At 42.4% G+C, this 14,492-nt stretch overlaps 1 protein-coding gene across 1 annotated transcript in view; it reads right to left on the bottom strand.

Moving 5' to 3' along the window:
- Window positions 1–1,014: 1,014 nt before the first annotated feature.
- The window catches only part of EP300 (E1A binding protein p300), a 61,787-nt gene continuing 48,309 nt past the window's right edge, over window positions 1,015–14,492 (bottom strand). The window contains exons 22-31 of the mRNA XM_071422980.1: window positions 14,406–14,483; window positions 13,329–13,396; window positions 12,517–12,667; window positions 11,806–11,952; window positions 11,278–11,391; window positions 9,469–9,634; window positions 8,664–8,828; window positions 6,500–6,661; window positions 5,772–6,053; window positions 1,015–4,408 (exon numbers count right to left, since the gene is read on the bottom strand). Of these exons, the coding sequence (XP_071279081.1) occupies window positions 2,186–4,408; window positions 5,772–6,053; window positions 6,500–6,661; window positions 8,664–8,828; window positions 9,469–9,634; window positions 11,278–11,391; window positions 11,806–11,952; window positions 12,517–12,667; window positions 13,329–13,396; window positions 14,406–14,483 (3,556 nt within the window). The 3' untranslated portion in view covers window positions 1,015–2,185. The remainder of the gene's footprint in view (window positions 4,409–5,771; window positions 6,054–6,499; window positions 6,662–8,663; window positions 8,829–9,468; window positions 9,635–11,277; window positions 11,392–11,805; window positions 11,953–12,516; window positions 12,668–13,328; window positions 13,397–14,405; window positions 14,484–14,492) is intronic.

Here is a 14,492-nt window from a genome sequence, read left to right as displayed (position 1 = left end):
CCAACCCCTTTTTAAATACAAGATTCATTGTCCTAATTGTGTTTATATCCAAAACCCAAGCATTTTACTCCCAACTTTTGAAGATCTCTAACACCCATTCACACTGTAATACACCATTACTTTTATTTGGCACTTACCCCCTCCATCATCTTCCACCAGCAGTTTGCTGAGGTCAGCTTGCTTGGGATCTGCGGATACACTGATGTTCCCAACATAGCTGGCATTACACAGCCGTGCTCTGGTCACATCCTTGGTCCCATCTGGGTGAGTTATTCCTAGGCAGCCAGCACCATGTGCACATGCACACCATAAGGCTGGATTTTGGGAAGCCCTCAATGAACCAGCCACATCCAGCACAACCAGCTTGAGCACAGCACGCGACATGACCGGGTTAACTCCATGTGAGCACAGCTGTGGGCAGCACACGCCTGGGGTCACTGCCAGCACGCTCCATGGTGACAGCACCTCTGTTCTGGAATGCCTCTGTGTCCAGCAGGTCACCAGATGTGACACAGGGTGACTGGGCACCCACGCACCATCCCGGTACAGCACCTGCCTGCAGGACATCCACACAAGCTTACCTCATGCTCACACTTCAGTGCCAAAAGGCGCACAATATACTCCAAGTGAAATAGGATCTTTTAATATCACATATCCAAACAAATAGTTCTCATTTCAAAATGCAAAATAGGTCCTTTGAAGATCAGCTGCTCCCAGGCCGTGTGAGCAGGGCACAGCTGACTGGCACAACTGTTGAGGTCAGACCTCATTTCTTTGGTAAGATACATGCCGGGAACAACGCGACTGTAGAGTTGTACCAAAAGAGTCCATTTAGAAGACTAATTATTACTCCACACCCCTTATTAGAGATTTGCATTTTAAAACAGTCATATACATTAAATAGCTCTCCAACGTCTAGATAGCAAACATTTGAAGTAGCACATATTCCGCTACCCCCACCATTTTAAGAACAAGCAACACATGTGGGAGAGAAGGGAAACATTAAAAACAGGCTGTCTGTCTCACACAGTTTATTTAACAATAGGTAATAAGAAATCAATTTTAACAGTCTATACAGTGATCCAAAGTTCTTATTTATAAGTAACCAACTTTAATTGCATGATATACAACATTTGAGGGTTTTTTGCTTTCTATTTTCAAGTTTTACAGAAAATGGAGGAGGGTGGGAAAGGGGCATGGGAGAGAGAAAGCAAGCATAAAGAAGAAACCCCAGGGACTTTTTCTCAGGTTGAAATAATCCCGTTGGAATTGTTTCTTACCCTCTTTTTTATGTTTTTTTTTCCTTTGTTAGATGTAAAAATAACAAAAAAAATTCTTTCAAGAAAACAGAAACCACAATATATATACTACATCCATTTGGCAGCTGCCCCTGTGTATTTCCAAAAATGTTGTCTTCTCTCTACATGTACAAATTACTTTAATACTTGAAGTTTTTTTAAGCTCAGACTCTTGTATAGAAAATTCTTGGAGGACAAAAGTAGACTTCAGGAGGGGACTGAGTTATTTAATATTTTTACATTTTTCAAAGAATTGACGTATTTCCAACCAAAGAGGAAAAGATTGGTATTTATTTTTATATATATATATTTATATATGTAATGTAGTTTTAAAGCAACATTAACCCCTTTTGTCCTCCGGTTTTAGGAAAGGTTCTCCTGTGTTTTTCTGTTGTTCTGTTTTTGTGGTGTTTTTTTTCGCAGTGACATCAAGAAAAACCAGAATAGGGAAAATGTTTACCATCTGCCTCAGTAAATAATAACTATCAATATTACATATTTTCATTAATTTAAAAAAAAAATAAAACCTATTGGAGGCATGAGCAGGGCATCCTTTGGTGAGCAACCAAAAGACCACCTTACTCCCCCAACCTCCCCAACGCACACGAGGAAAAAAAAAAGCCAAGAAAAAGGACTGGTTATGATTCCAGCCATAACAAAAATATATTCTTTGTACTCTACTGTCCCTCAGGTTCGTTGTTGGTTTGTTTTTAAAACCACAAACTACTGCTGCAGAGTTCAGATGTGTTCCAGGGAAAAATGTCGTTTTAGCTAAGAAAGATTCAAAAAAATTTGTCTTCAGTACAAAAAGTCTTGCGAAAATAAGTTTTTTTTAATTTTCTTTGTTTTTTAATTTTTTTTTTTGCTCCCAAAATGCTACAACGTGTCTAGTGTATGTCTAGTGTACTCTGTGAAAGGTTTGAATTCAAGTCTGAGTTCTCGGAGCTGAGCCCCAGTTCCGTGGCGCTTGTACCATGGAGGCCTGCCATGCCGGCATTGCTAGCAAGCTGGGAAAGCATTGCACTCTGGTCCGGGCTGGCAAAGTGCCCTTGATCCATGGGGTTAGCCTGGGCAGCTACCAGTCCTGGATGTGGGGAGCTGGTCTGCGGGGAGACATGGTGTGGAGAAGGCTGAGGCTGCATCCGAGGGGATGGGCTGGAATGAGGGGGCTGGGACTGGGGCCGCGGTGAGGGTACAGGCTGTGGAGAACGCACTTGATTGGTGAGCGATGAAGGGAGCTGCTGGCCCTGGAGGTGCGGGGACTGGGCCTGATTGGGGAGCATGTGCTGTTGGGGGCTCATAGGATTGGGCTGAGCTGGGGATCCCATCTGCTGCTGAAGCAGCCTTTGCTGGAAAGCCTGTTGCAAACTGGCTCCTGTCTCTGCACTCATGGCCTGTGGAAGCTGGCTTATTTGTCCCATGTTTCCTTGCTGCATCTGCTGCATGTGATGCTGCATTCGCTGCTGCTGTTGCTGGGGATACCCGACGCCCTGGGGCTGCTGAAACTGGTTGTGGTTGGCCATCCCTGGCCCCAGCGCCGGTCCCGCTCCCTGCTGCTGCTGCTGCTGGTGGCGCTGCTGCTCCATCATCTGGTGCCGTCTCATCAGGAGATCTCGGAACTGGGGAGCCATCCCCGAGTGATTCATATTCATCTGCTGTGCCTGAGGATTCATCCCAGCCATGGCCTGCTGCGGCTGCTGCTGCGGCTGCTGCTGGGGCATGCTGGGTCTCTGCACTCCTGCTTGCATGGGGTTCATGTTCTGCATGGCCGGGTTGGGGTGCACCCCTCCTTGCTGCCCTTGCATGGCCTGCTGCGGCTGGAGCCCCGGCTGCCCCTGCGGGAGGCCAGGCTGCCCCGCCATGCCCTGCGGGTTCTGCGAGCCCGCGTACTTGGCCGCCCGCTGCTTGATGAAAGCGGCCAGCAGCTGAGGGTTGGAGTGAAGGATGTTAAGCACCTGCTGCTGCTGCATGGGTGAGCTGGGAGACCTGAGAGTCCGCAGTAGGTTTTGTAAGGCCGCCTGGGGCAGAGGTTGTTTGGGCTGAGCGGCGCCAGGTACCTGACCCATCCCTGGCTGAGGGGCCATATTCATCGGCTGACCCGGCTGAGCTACTGACATCATGGATGGCCTCTGCATTCCTGGCTGCAGCTGAGCTTGGGGTAAGGCCCCCTGCACCCACGGTGGCTGCTGCTGAATTCCTGCTGGCCCCATTCCTTGATCTATATGGCCACCGGGACCTCTGCCTATCTGTGGAGGGTTCATTCCCATCGGTGGCATCTGGGGCATCTGGTGCTGAATCGGCCTTTGGAAGATCTGAACCTGTGCCATCTGGCGCTGGGTCTCCGCTGCCCGCTGGATCTGCATGGCCATTTCCACCGCTGCCGGAGGAGGACCCTGAACTGGCGGCTGCGGCGGCTGAGGTGGAGTCGGAGGCGTCACCTGGCCGCCTGCCTTGCCCTGGGACACGGCGCCGGGGGGCTGAGTTCTTGGCATGGTGTAGGGCGGCATGCTGTTGGGAGGCGCGGGCTGAGGCTGTGACACAGGCTGGGGCGGAGGCTGGGGCTGCGGGGTTTGCGGCGTCGGGGGCTGCTGGCCCGTCGGAGTCGTCGGCGTGGCTGGCGTGGGCGAGGGCAGTCCTTGCTGCTGGCCCGCCACGCCCGTGCGCTGCATGCTCGCCATCCTCCTTCGGAGCATCTGCGCCTGCTGCAGGCGGTGCTGGAGCTGCTGCTGACGGAGCTTGTGTTTGATGTTGAGGCAGAAGGGCACGGGGCACTTGTTCTCCTGGCAGTGCTTTGCGTGGTAGCAGCAGAGAGCAATGAGTTGCTTGCAGATGGGGCACCCTCCGTTGGTCTTGCGCTTGCAGCCTTTGGTGTGTTGGACGACCCGTTTCATCTTCTGACAGGACGGCAGCGAGCAGTTGGCATTGCGGCACTGGCAGGCGTGCACCAGAGACTGGATGCAGCGCTGGATGCTCAGGCGGCGCGAGTCGCCGGGGCTCTGCGTCGTGGCTGTCTGCTGGTTGTTGCTCTCATCGTCCAGACCGAGGCCTAATTTTTCCATCTTGTGGTCATGGTTTTTAGTGTTATAGCAGGTGATGCACAGGTCATAATCCTGAAAAGACAACAAAGGATGAGTTATCAGTGTTCCTGAAACTCCATACGATAAACGAGTAAATGATGTCCTGCCACCTCAACAATTACTCCCAAGTCTGTTCCGGCAAATTGTTGCTCTAGGGAAAAATTCAATCTTCATTGCCATGCTGAGGTACTACAGAAAGAATAAATCCAAATTATAGCCAGGGAAAGTGTGTGGGTGTAAGGGTGTCTGAAAGCTACACAAATATATAAAACTTGAAAAACAAGTTGGCTCTGAGCTAGTAAGTCACACTTTATTCAGAAAAATCCCAACAGGAAAGGAGAAGAAATAGGCAGGGACAAATAGCTGCTCATCTGCTCCTACTTCAAAAGAAGAGAGCAAGAGTGGCAGAAGAGGTACCACCTTTCAAAAGAGAATGAAAGCTGCATTTTCAGTTTGCAGATGCAAGTAAAAAACCAGAAAACTGAAAGAACAGAACACATTCTGTGAAAGCACATGAGTTTGGGTTCAATAATTGTTCTTTAAGAAAAAGACCTAAGTTCTTAGGATTGACTAAACCATAGGAAATTTAGGATTTACTTTCTGGTATATACCAAGAAGGTAAAAGCCATGTGTGTGCCTGAATACATATACATATATATACATATATATATACACACATATATATATACATATATATATATATATATATATATTTGTAACTAGAGGAAATGGAAGTATCAAATTGTAATTAGGATCAAATCTGAGTCAGTCATTCACTTCCAGCAGGCTAGAAAACTAAGTTAGAAGCCAGATACAATGATAATCCAGCTTCCTGTGGTCATTGAACCAAACCCCTGGACTCGATCTTCAAACACACTGGTTTTGCAAACATTTCTGAAGACACAAATGCTGTTTGCAGCATTCTACAGAGACACAACAGAGTAGTGAAGGAATCACAGGGGTATTGGGATCTGACTTGCAGCACAGCAAAACCTCTGTGCCAGCAAATCAACGGAGAGCCCTCTACAGAAATACTGCTGCCCCACACTTCTACTCTGGAAGGAAAATGTATGCATTGCTCTTCAGAAAAACCAGCTGATCCTACCATTCCAGCTCAAGCCATGGCTACAGTTCCCAATTTCTTAGGCAGCAGCACCTTAAATAAGCTACAGAAAACACAACTCTATTTCAGCTCTCCACAAGGCAGAAATCACACCAAGCAGCACATTAGCAGAACCACTTGTTAAGGAAAATGTTTTCCCTCCTTTCTGAACTGCCAGCAGATGAGCTGCACAGATATTTTTCCATCAGTTAATAATGAGAAATCGGTTCAGGTAAAGAGCACTCTGGGCGCAAAGAGTGGGGGCAGAAGCAGGGAAAACTTCAGCAAACATACCTCACAGACAGTGCAATGCCATCTGGTCTCCACATGATGCTTGCACTCATTGCAGGTGTAAACAAAGCGGTCTTGGCTCTGGGTGTGCAGTTCCACCAGCATGCACATGGTTGACCACTGAGCCCTCCGTAGTGAGGAGAACTCCAGGTGCTTGTCTCTAGCAAGGGTCAGGAAAGCATCGCGCCCATCCATCAGGTCACATGGAATGAGCGGGTCAGGCTCAATGATGGGGGGCAGGGAGTTGGCTGCAGGGCCAGCAATGAGGCGGATGACAAAGAAGACCTGAAAAATAAAAAGGTTTAATATGCTAGCACTTATTAAGATGTTTTGGTCACCAAACCTCATTACAGAGTGTACAGCTCCAGGATCAGCCAACATTTGAGTGACCTGCTGCCAGGTGGGGTGCTCGTGAGGCCTGGGAAATCTCAGACCTCTGGGTGCCCTGCAGATTCACTTTCCTCTGAAGAAACAGGAAAGGAGCACTGGACTGAACAGTAGGAGTGGCAATCTAGACTGTTAGGAAGTTCTGCACGAGCACAGCTGCATTTATTCCCACTGCCCTTGCAGCAAAGAGCACCCAGACCTACTGGTACTGGTCTGTCTGGGTGAGCCACTCATTCTCCAGCCAAACCTGTGTAATTTACAGGGCATGACTCTGTTTGAAGTATCAAAGCTTTGTACACCTCTTTACTGAAGTAAAAAGTATTCCTCATTCAATCAACTCTTACCTCCTTGTGCTTCTCCATAGTGGCATACAGCTTTTGGGAGAGGTCATTGGACACATTGGGCATGCCAGGCTTCTTCTTATTGCCACGACTCAAGCTGCTCTTGTTTTTACTTGTCTTCTTATTGTTCTTCTTTTTGGCATTTTTGCTGTCTCCCTTGCTCACCTAGCAATTTTAAAGACATTTTATGTCAGGTATCTAAGCAACACCATGTCACAATTTTATTATTTTTATATATTCTATAACTGCAGGACAAACCACATTTCACAATCATTTACTCTGAAGAGACATACTAGCGTTCCCAGAAACATTAAATTAACTCCATTAGAATTACTCCAAAAGATATCAAGATCAGCAATACATACTCCAAAAATATTAAAAGCATAGATGCTCAGGACATACAAGCAAAACAATATATAATGAAGCTTGTTTGTCCATTACAGCTACACACTCTTGGACAATCACCAAGGGGTTCAGCAGATGAATTCTCAATGCAATTCAAAAGTAAAAATAACTGCAAAGTACAACTGATATCACACTAAACAAAGCTAAGGAAGACTTAAACCACTTAGATTTAGTTTGCTACAGCTCTGACAGATTTACTTGTAACAGACTGCATTAAACTGATTTTGTATGAAGCTGTTGTTCTGAGTCCAAAATGCATTAGTAGTGCAACTTCTGGCATGCATCTGTCATACCCTGCAACACTCAAACAAAACAGGTCAGCTTAATTTCAACTATATTCTGTTAGCAATGAACAGTTTTTGAGAATGCACAAAGCTTGTTGGGATGCTTAGAGAGCCCCTCAAAACCCCACAGCATAAGATGATCAAGGATCAAAGTAATTGTTAGCCAAACAAGCATTTTTCCTAAGCTTAAAATAACTTTGTCAGAATGGAAATTGCCAGTGAACATGGATGACTATCACATCATTTGACAGTACAGTTTATTATTGCCCCTTCTTCAGGTATGAAACATAGGATCAATAGAGAGTTACAAATATTTGTAATAATAATAATAATAATAAAGTTAAATAGTAATGCACTGCAAGTTGGCCCTATGTAAGGATTTTGGGGCCAAACTGCTGCGAAGTCTCAACTAAATATTGACCAACCTCACACAGAGAGCTAAATGATCCTTCACAAGTGGTTTCTGGGTATATTAGAGAGATGAGGACTCGAAGCTATACCTTGTGGAAAGCAAACAATACCTTCTTAAGATGTTACTTAATGCAAATTTGATATCATGTTGCCTAACTTCCTGCACTTTGATTAATCAAAGTCCTTGAAAGAAGGTATTCCAAAGAGCAACACAGCAGAATCACAATTTTTAACTGTAACATTAAACCTAATTTTTTTTGATCCAAAGATCTTCCAGAAAAAAAATTCTAATCCCCCCCCCAAAATCTAGTCTCAGATAAGGTGATGAAGCAGCAGTGTTTAAAGAGTTAACTAACAAGAAGTTCAGAGCATCCAAGGATAGGCAGATGCATAAATTCTGCATATGTTCACTTTCAAACTTATTGTTGAATTAAGAGGCATCTCTTATTTTTGAGAGTTTTTTGTTGAACTTGATAACACAGTTGTACATTCTCAAAAAAAATTGCACAAGACCCCAGCAAGAAATTCCTCTAGTTTAAGTAGCCCAACAACAGTTCAGCAGTAATTTGTGCTTCAGATCCTCAATGCCTTAAAGCTAATAAACAAAACTATTGAGAGTCAAGTACTAACTCACAGCATTCCATTACTTTGTCAGAACATTCTGCCAAGATTGATCTTATATCATCTAAGTTAGGAAGAAAAGAGTGAGCCACTATTTAAAAGCGAATGCTTAAGAAAAAAACTTCCAAATCAGACTGAGGTGGCAACATGATCATTGATAACAACTGGATTTCAGCAACAAAATTTTCAACTAGCAGCTGTTTCAACAAAATTGCCTTTGGTAATTAGACAGTTTATAGCCCTATGAACGCTCACTGTTCATCCAGATGTACCTTAGTGGCATTTTACCAGCTCCAGTTTATAAACTATAAAACTGAAATTTATTTTAGAGTGAAAAGTGAAAACCCCAGTTAAGTGAAGTGCCTTGCGCCCCTCCTTTTTTTATAATTAGCCTTATCTAATCAGAACTTGTTACATTAGATTATGAAAAGCAGAAGCATCCTTACATCTGTGCTTTCATTACTAGTGTTTTCTTCTCTCTTCCGTTCTTCTTCCTCTTGCTCTAGTTCCTTAATGCTCTCCTCCAGAACATTAGGCCAGAAGTCCCCTTCAAAGTAAGGGAGCTCCTTTGCACTGGTTAGACGGTCTTCTGTTGCCTGCTTAAATATATCCTAAAAGAGAGCAAGCCCACTTTTGGTTATCACTATTACAAGTCACGTAAGGAAAGGCAACGTTCTCAATGAGTGACAAGAAAAGGCATCAGCAGTCTAAACAAATGAAAGCTTAATATTAGAATTCATTTTATGAGAACACATTCTAAGTGCAAATTTAACATTGTATCTGTTACAGTTTGTCAAATACATTTCAAATATTCCCACTCAGAAGAAAGAAATTGCTATGTGCTAGACTTCAATATGCATTCTTACCAACTAGGACAATGTTATCACCATAATCTCATTCATTGAAATCCCTGTAATTCCAATGATTTTATATACTTCTAACTGCATCAGCAACCTAACCCTGCAACTTGATCTAACACAAGAAGATTTAAGACTCCATATATGTTTTTTTGCTCTTTTACAGTATTCCTCAAGAATTTAGCTTGTTCTGAGGAACCATTTCAAATCTTTTGCTAGAACAATTTCAGAAGCTACATGTTTTGAAGAGAGTATGTTTTAGCTCTAAACTTCTGGTGGTCAATTCACTTAAAACTAATGCAGTAAACACCAAGAATCAGGCACAATGCATAAGGCAAGGAAGAAATGAAGACAAGATTGGTCAATCTCCCCCAAGCACACACTTCACACACACCTTGTAATCGTGGACGATCCGCTCCGACACAGACTTGTCCAGCATCTTTTTGTACCACTCTTGCAGTCGCTTGGGTTTGGGTATCTTTTGGTCAGGAGGATGGCAGTGAAAGATGTAATCATCTCCTTCACTGGGCGGGCACGCCCAGATGTGTCCAGTAGTATACCTGCCGTGGTGACACAAACCGGGACATGTGGGCACTGACAATGATCCCGCGCGCTCTCCTCTCCGACACCAGGTGGCGCCGCCACCGAGGCTGGCAGCTGTTCTGGACCTAACATTTCCATCTTTTCACTCATTTCCTAAAATCCAGCGCTATATACGGAGCACTTACATGTAAAGGGCACACATTATACAGCCTACATAAAAAACAAAGCCTGACACAAACCTGCAACTACTATCTCCCGATTAACTAATGGGAGAAAGATTGAGTCTAGGTATTTCACTAGTGAAATCTTGAGACAGAGCAGCAACATTTTATCTAGCAACATTTTAAAAACAGATTCACCTAAAGACAGAATTCACTTATCTATTGTAAATACTCTGGGTTTTGAGAATCAGTTTGAAAAAGTTTTAGAATTATATCTGGGAATAAACAGGCACTGCCAACCTGTGGTATTGGGTGCACAATCTAGAGTACTATTAAGATAGATGACAGCAAATTGGTAGCAGCTGCAGCAAATATAACACCTAAGATCACTTCTTTATCCTCAGTTCTCTATAAGTTTTTGAAGACAACTCTAATAGGAGGAATAATCAGTTACAGAAAAATAACCATCATTGCCCTGTTGAGAAACAGCTCTGCAGAACCCTCCCCAAGCCCTGGGAGCTGCAGCCAGTTGTCATTCCTTCTGCCCGAGAATGGAGAGATGATACCGCTAGACCAAGATTGTTCTCCCAAAATGAGAACCTGATGTTACCCATTAGTACAGAAAATAGCATTAAGTAAAGCTGAGGCTTGAGTTCTATGCAGCAAATGTACAGACTCACAGATTAGAAAATAGACAATTAAAAAAGCAGAAAGAAGCCTAATGTATGCTTTTCAAGTAGTAAAAAACACACCACCTCAGTGAGGTACTGAAGATAGTACTGCTTACCTCCACTTCAACTCCCCCAAATTCTCATCAACTGCTTTAAACATTGCCCCTTAACAATTTCTCCACAAATAACTCCACCAGCCTACACTAGGTGCCTTGACAATAGTGATGGTTACTTCACTGGCCTTTCTACTTCAGTTATCATGGTAATTTAATTTCCACTTTTCTTATTACTGCAGTTGTTCTGTGTTCTTTTGTGCTGTCCAAGTACATTTTCCTCTTTCTTTCCTAACTCTTCCATTTCTCACATTTCCAACTACTCAAGATTTCTTAGTGGCCATCTACAACTGTTACAGAGTTAACCAATACAGACTAAACCCACAACTTTCTCCTTATATACATGGGTAAGGACTTACTTGCTAGCCCAAAGGAATGACCTAATTAAAGGCATTACACAATGACAACAACATTTTATGGACTGGAGAAGGGGCTCACTGTTTCTACTCAGACTTAGAGTACTTAAGAAAACTTAAAGAAACTTAAGAAAGTTTCACATAAATTTGGAAACATCAAAATAGCTGAAGCAGAGGCCTCCCCTGAAAAGCCTGCAATCTCCTCTTCTCCTTTTCAACTGTACACACTTGTCAAGTTATTCTATTACATGTTGATACTTGGGCACCATATTCTTTACTATAGGATGTAGTAATTTAATTTGTAGCAAGAACTACTCAGCACAAGTGCTGCACAGAGGAAAATGTTATAAGATACTTACCCTAGTTTCTTAACATATTCTAGATATCCAATCAGTATTTCATGATAGACAGCAGTCCTCAAGCATTTAGGGCGGAAGAAATGAACACTGTCAAGGTAGGATATATACACTCGCCTAAAAAATAAACCAACAAAAAAAAAGCATGAGAAAGAGGAGAGATTTTGAAGTAATTCTACAAGTTTATTAATGCTATTTTATACATCTGAAGCATCCATTACAACAGCAATCTGCAAATCCTCTGATCCTAATTTACCTCCAGAAACTTGACCTTCTTTGGTATCTCCCTACAACTATTCACCCCCTTACTTGAAAACACAGATCAGTGATCCTTAAGGCAACTCTGTCTTCCAGCCAGCGTCCCCAGTAAGAAACAACTCTAACATTACAAGAACTACTTTGTTTCTAGAACCTAACAGCACTCACATCAGGGTCTCACATAAGCAACAGAGAAGCTCTATGCAGAACTACAGGAGGTTCATCCAAAGGAGAGAGCACCAAGGTAAAACAGACTCTTGTGGGGTTCCTCACCTTTGATTGGGTGGAGGGCAGTCTGAGCCATACTCCTGCACGTGCATGCCAAAGAAGCACAAGTCTACACCATCGATCTCCTCAAAGGCAAAAAGCGCTTTTGTTCGGTACGGGAAGGACTCTGCCATCTCGCCACTGTCTACGAACCTGCAGAACAGAGGATAAAGTGGAACACCAAATATATTCACACATCAGAGACTGCATGTTACTAGGTGAAGGCAACAAAAATGAGGGCTACTCTAAGTGTAATTTTAGTGCAATTTGAAAGTTTAATGTTTACAGACTACTCAAATATGAGGCACCCACTTTTTACTGTGAAAAAGAACCACAAAAATTATTATGCTGCTGGAACACCTGTTTGTCACTACTTGGCTGGTGATGAGGTTTTGAATACAACAGTCTTTTTTGACTGGATATTAGAAAAAAATTCTTCATGAAAAAATTTCTTCATGAAATTCTTTAATATCTAGTATTGAAACAGCCTGCCCAGGGAAGTGTTTGAGTCACCATCCCTGGAAATATTTAAAAGATGTGTAAATGTAGCACTTGGAGACATGGTTTAGCAGTGGCCTTGGCAGTGCTAGGGTAACAGCTGGACTCAAGCTTAGAACTATTTTGCAACCTAAATGATTTTATTTAATCAAGTGTATCGTGTAAGTACAAACAGCTCCCACTTCCACAAAAAGAAAGCAAAATTAGAAGCAAACATACCTTGCTTTCATTCCTGGTTTTACTTCAACAGTTTTGTCAGATGCATGTACCACCCTAACTGTGACCTCTCCTGCCTCAGGGTGATTCTGGCGTCTTAGGAAATCATTGACTCTGTTCTCCAGGAACGTACCGAGTCTTGTAGCTGGTAATCCTGCAGGAGGAAAATACAGCTCTAAACATATACAAAACTGAACTGATCATATGTGATTTCTCTACTCAGATGTTAGATGAAAAATGACTTTTAACACATGCAGTATGCTAACATAAATTAAAGCTTTATCTTTAAACCCTACCACTTCTAGATGGGGTGAGCTGCTTTTTCCTTGCAGGCACATTTATGGTTTATACATTATTTAAATGAATAAAGAATCTCTATTTCAACCCAATTTCTACCTTGTCTTAAAAGTCAATCACAATTAAGGTTTCTCCTGAACAGATGTTATTAATTACTTAAACTGGATTACAAAACACTGCTTTCAGAGACATCTTCAGAAGCAGAACTTGCATTTGGAAGTATATTCTGTCTATAAAGCCACACTAGCCAAGTTAGTATCTCCACTTACCAAAAGAATATATGTCAATAATGGAAGTGCTCTAAAAGAGTTTGTTAGCTCTGTAAAACAGAATGTTAACTAACACTACCACCTGTGAACACAAACACTCTGAACACTACAGAACCGATGGTCAAAACTGACCAAAAGTATCCTCCTTGAACTCTTAAAAAACTTAAATAAAACACAAGCATAAAAGCCACCTCTTCCCCATTCTTAACATATTATTTAAATTTTTTGGTGCAAGTGTCAGAATCTTACTTTTAGCAGAGAATTTGTTCTCTTTCCTGGTTCGTCCTGTTTTCTTTAGGCAGCCATCACAGACAAAGCTGAAGCAAAAAAAAGAGAAAGTGAAGTCGCCCCAAGTCAGACCAAGTTCTCTAGCATTCTACCATTAGAAGCAAAACCTTTCACCAGATCTTATCTGATCTGGAAAATACCTTAACTGAAATCTGAAATAAAAGCACAAAGAACAGCCCAACAGTTTCAGAGCTGCAGAGGAGGATCTAAGCTCCAGGTGCTGCACGCTCTATCAGTTGCTCACATCACCACTGGAAAGCCCAGGGAAGTCTCCACTGGCAGGTCTGACAATACCAGCTCAAAGTATTCTTGGTGCAAATAGGCTCAAACTGCTGTCTCTGATGATAAGACACTGCAACACCAAGCATAAGGCTGATTTTTTTTTCTAAATGCCCAAATACACTGTAGACTGAAACAATTCTATGATTCTTCTTCATTTACAGGACATCACCCTCTTCTGCAGCAATGTGGATGGGACAACAGAATGCTAAAACTAACACTCTTTGGACAAGAAATGGGACATTTAAGCTGTTATAAATTTAATTCATCATTATTTTAAAAGTTTTTAAATCAATCAGAAGAAAACACATGTTGATCAAGAACTGTGGAGCATTTAAAGAAAACTATATTTTTTAAATTTAAATTTATTCTGATCACTGAGGTCAAAAAAGTTGATTCACCTGTTAAATCCTTGTTAAAAATTTTTTGAAGATGGCAAAGCACTATGATTTGTAAAGAAAACAGATCTATCTGAAACTGTTATCAGAACTAAAAACCATCTTTTCATGAAGGGCTAGCATTTGTACACATAAAAGGCTGAAATGCTCTTTCCACACAAAGAATAGGAAAACTTGACACACAACACTGTAAGATATATTGTCTAAACTTGATATTACAATATAGATTGTATAAAATTTTCAGGGAATGTAATTTCTTCCATTAAACAGTCTTTTAAATATAACCAATATAAGGAAGCTTATACATGAGTTCTACCAAATAGTAAATATGCTATGGACTTAATAAGGAGAAATTCCTCACCCAGAAGGCCAGATTATCTCATTATGAAGAACACAGATCTGATGCATTTTTCTTCCACACTCTATACATTCAACAAATCTGTACAAG

The sequence above is a fragment of the Agelaius tricolor genome, unplaced genomic scaffold, assembly GCF_023055355.1.
Source record: "Agelaius tricolor isolate 1412-34295 unplaced genomic scaffold, bAgeTri1.0.p SCAF_3, whole genome shotgun sequence".
NCBI lineage: Eukaryota > Metazoa > Chordata > Aves > Passeriformes > Icteridae > Agelaius > Agelaius tricolor.
The sequence above is the reverse complement of the archived record's forward strand: the minus strand, read 5'-3'. Positions and strand labels throughout refer to the sequence as shown.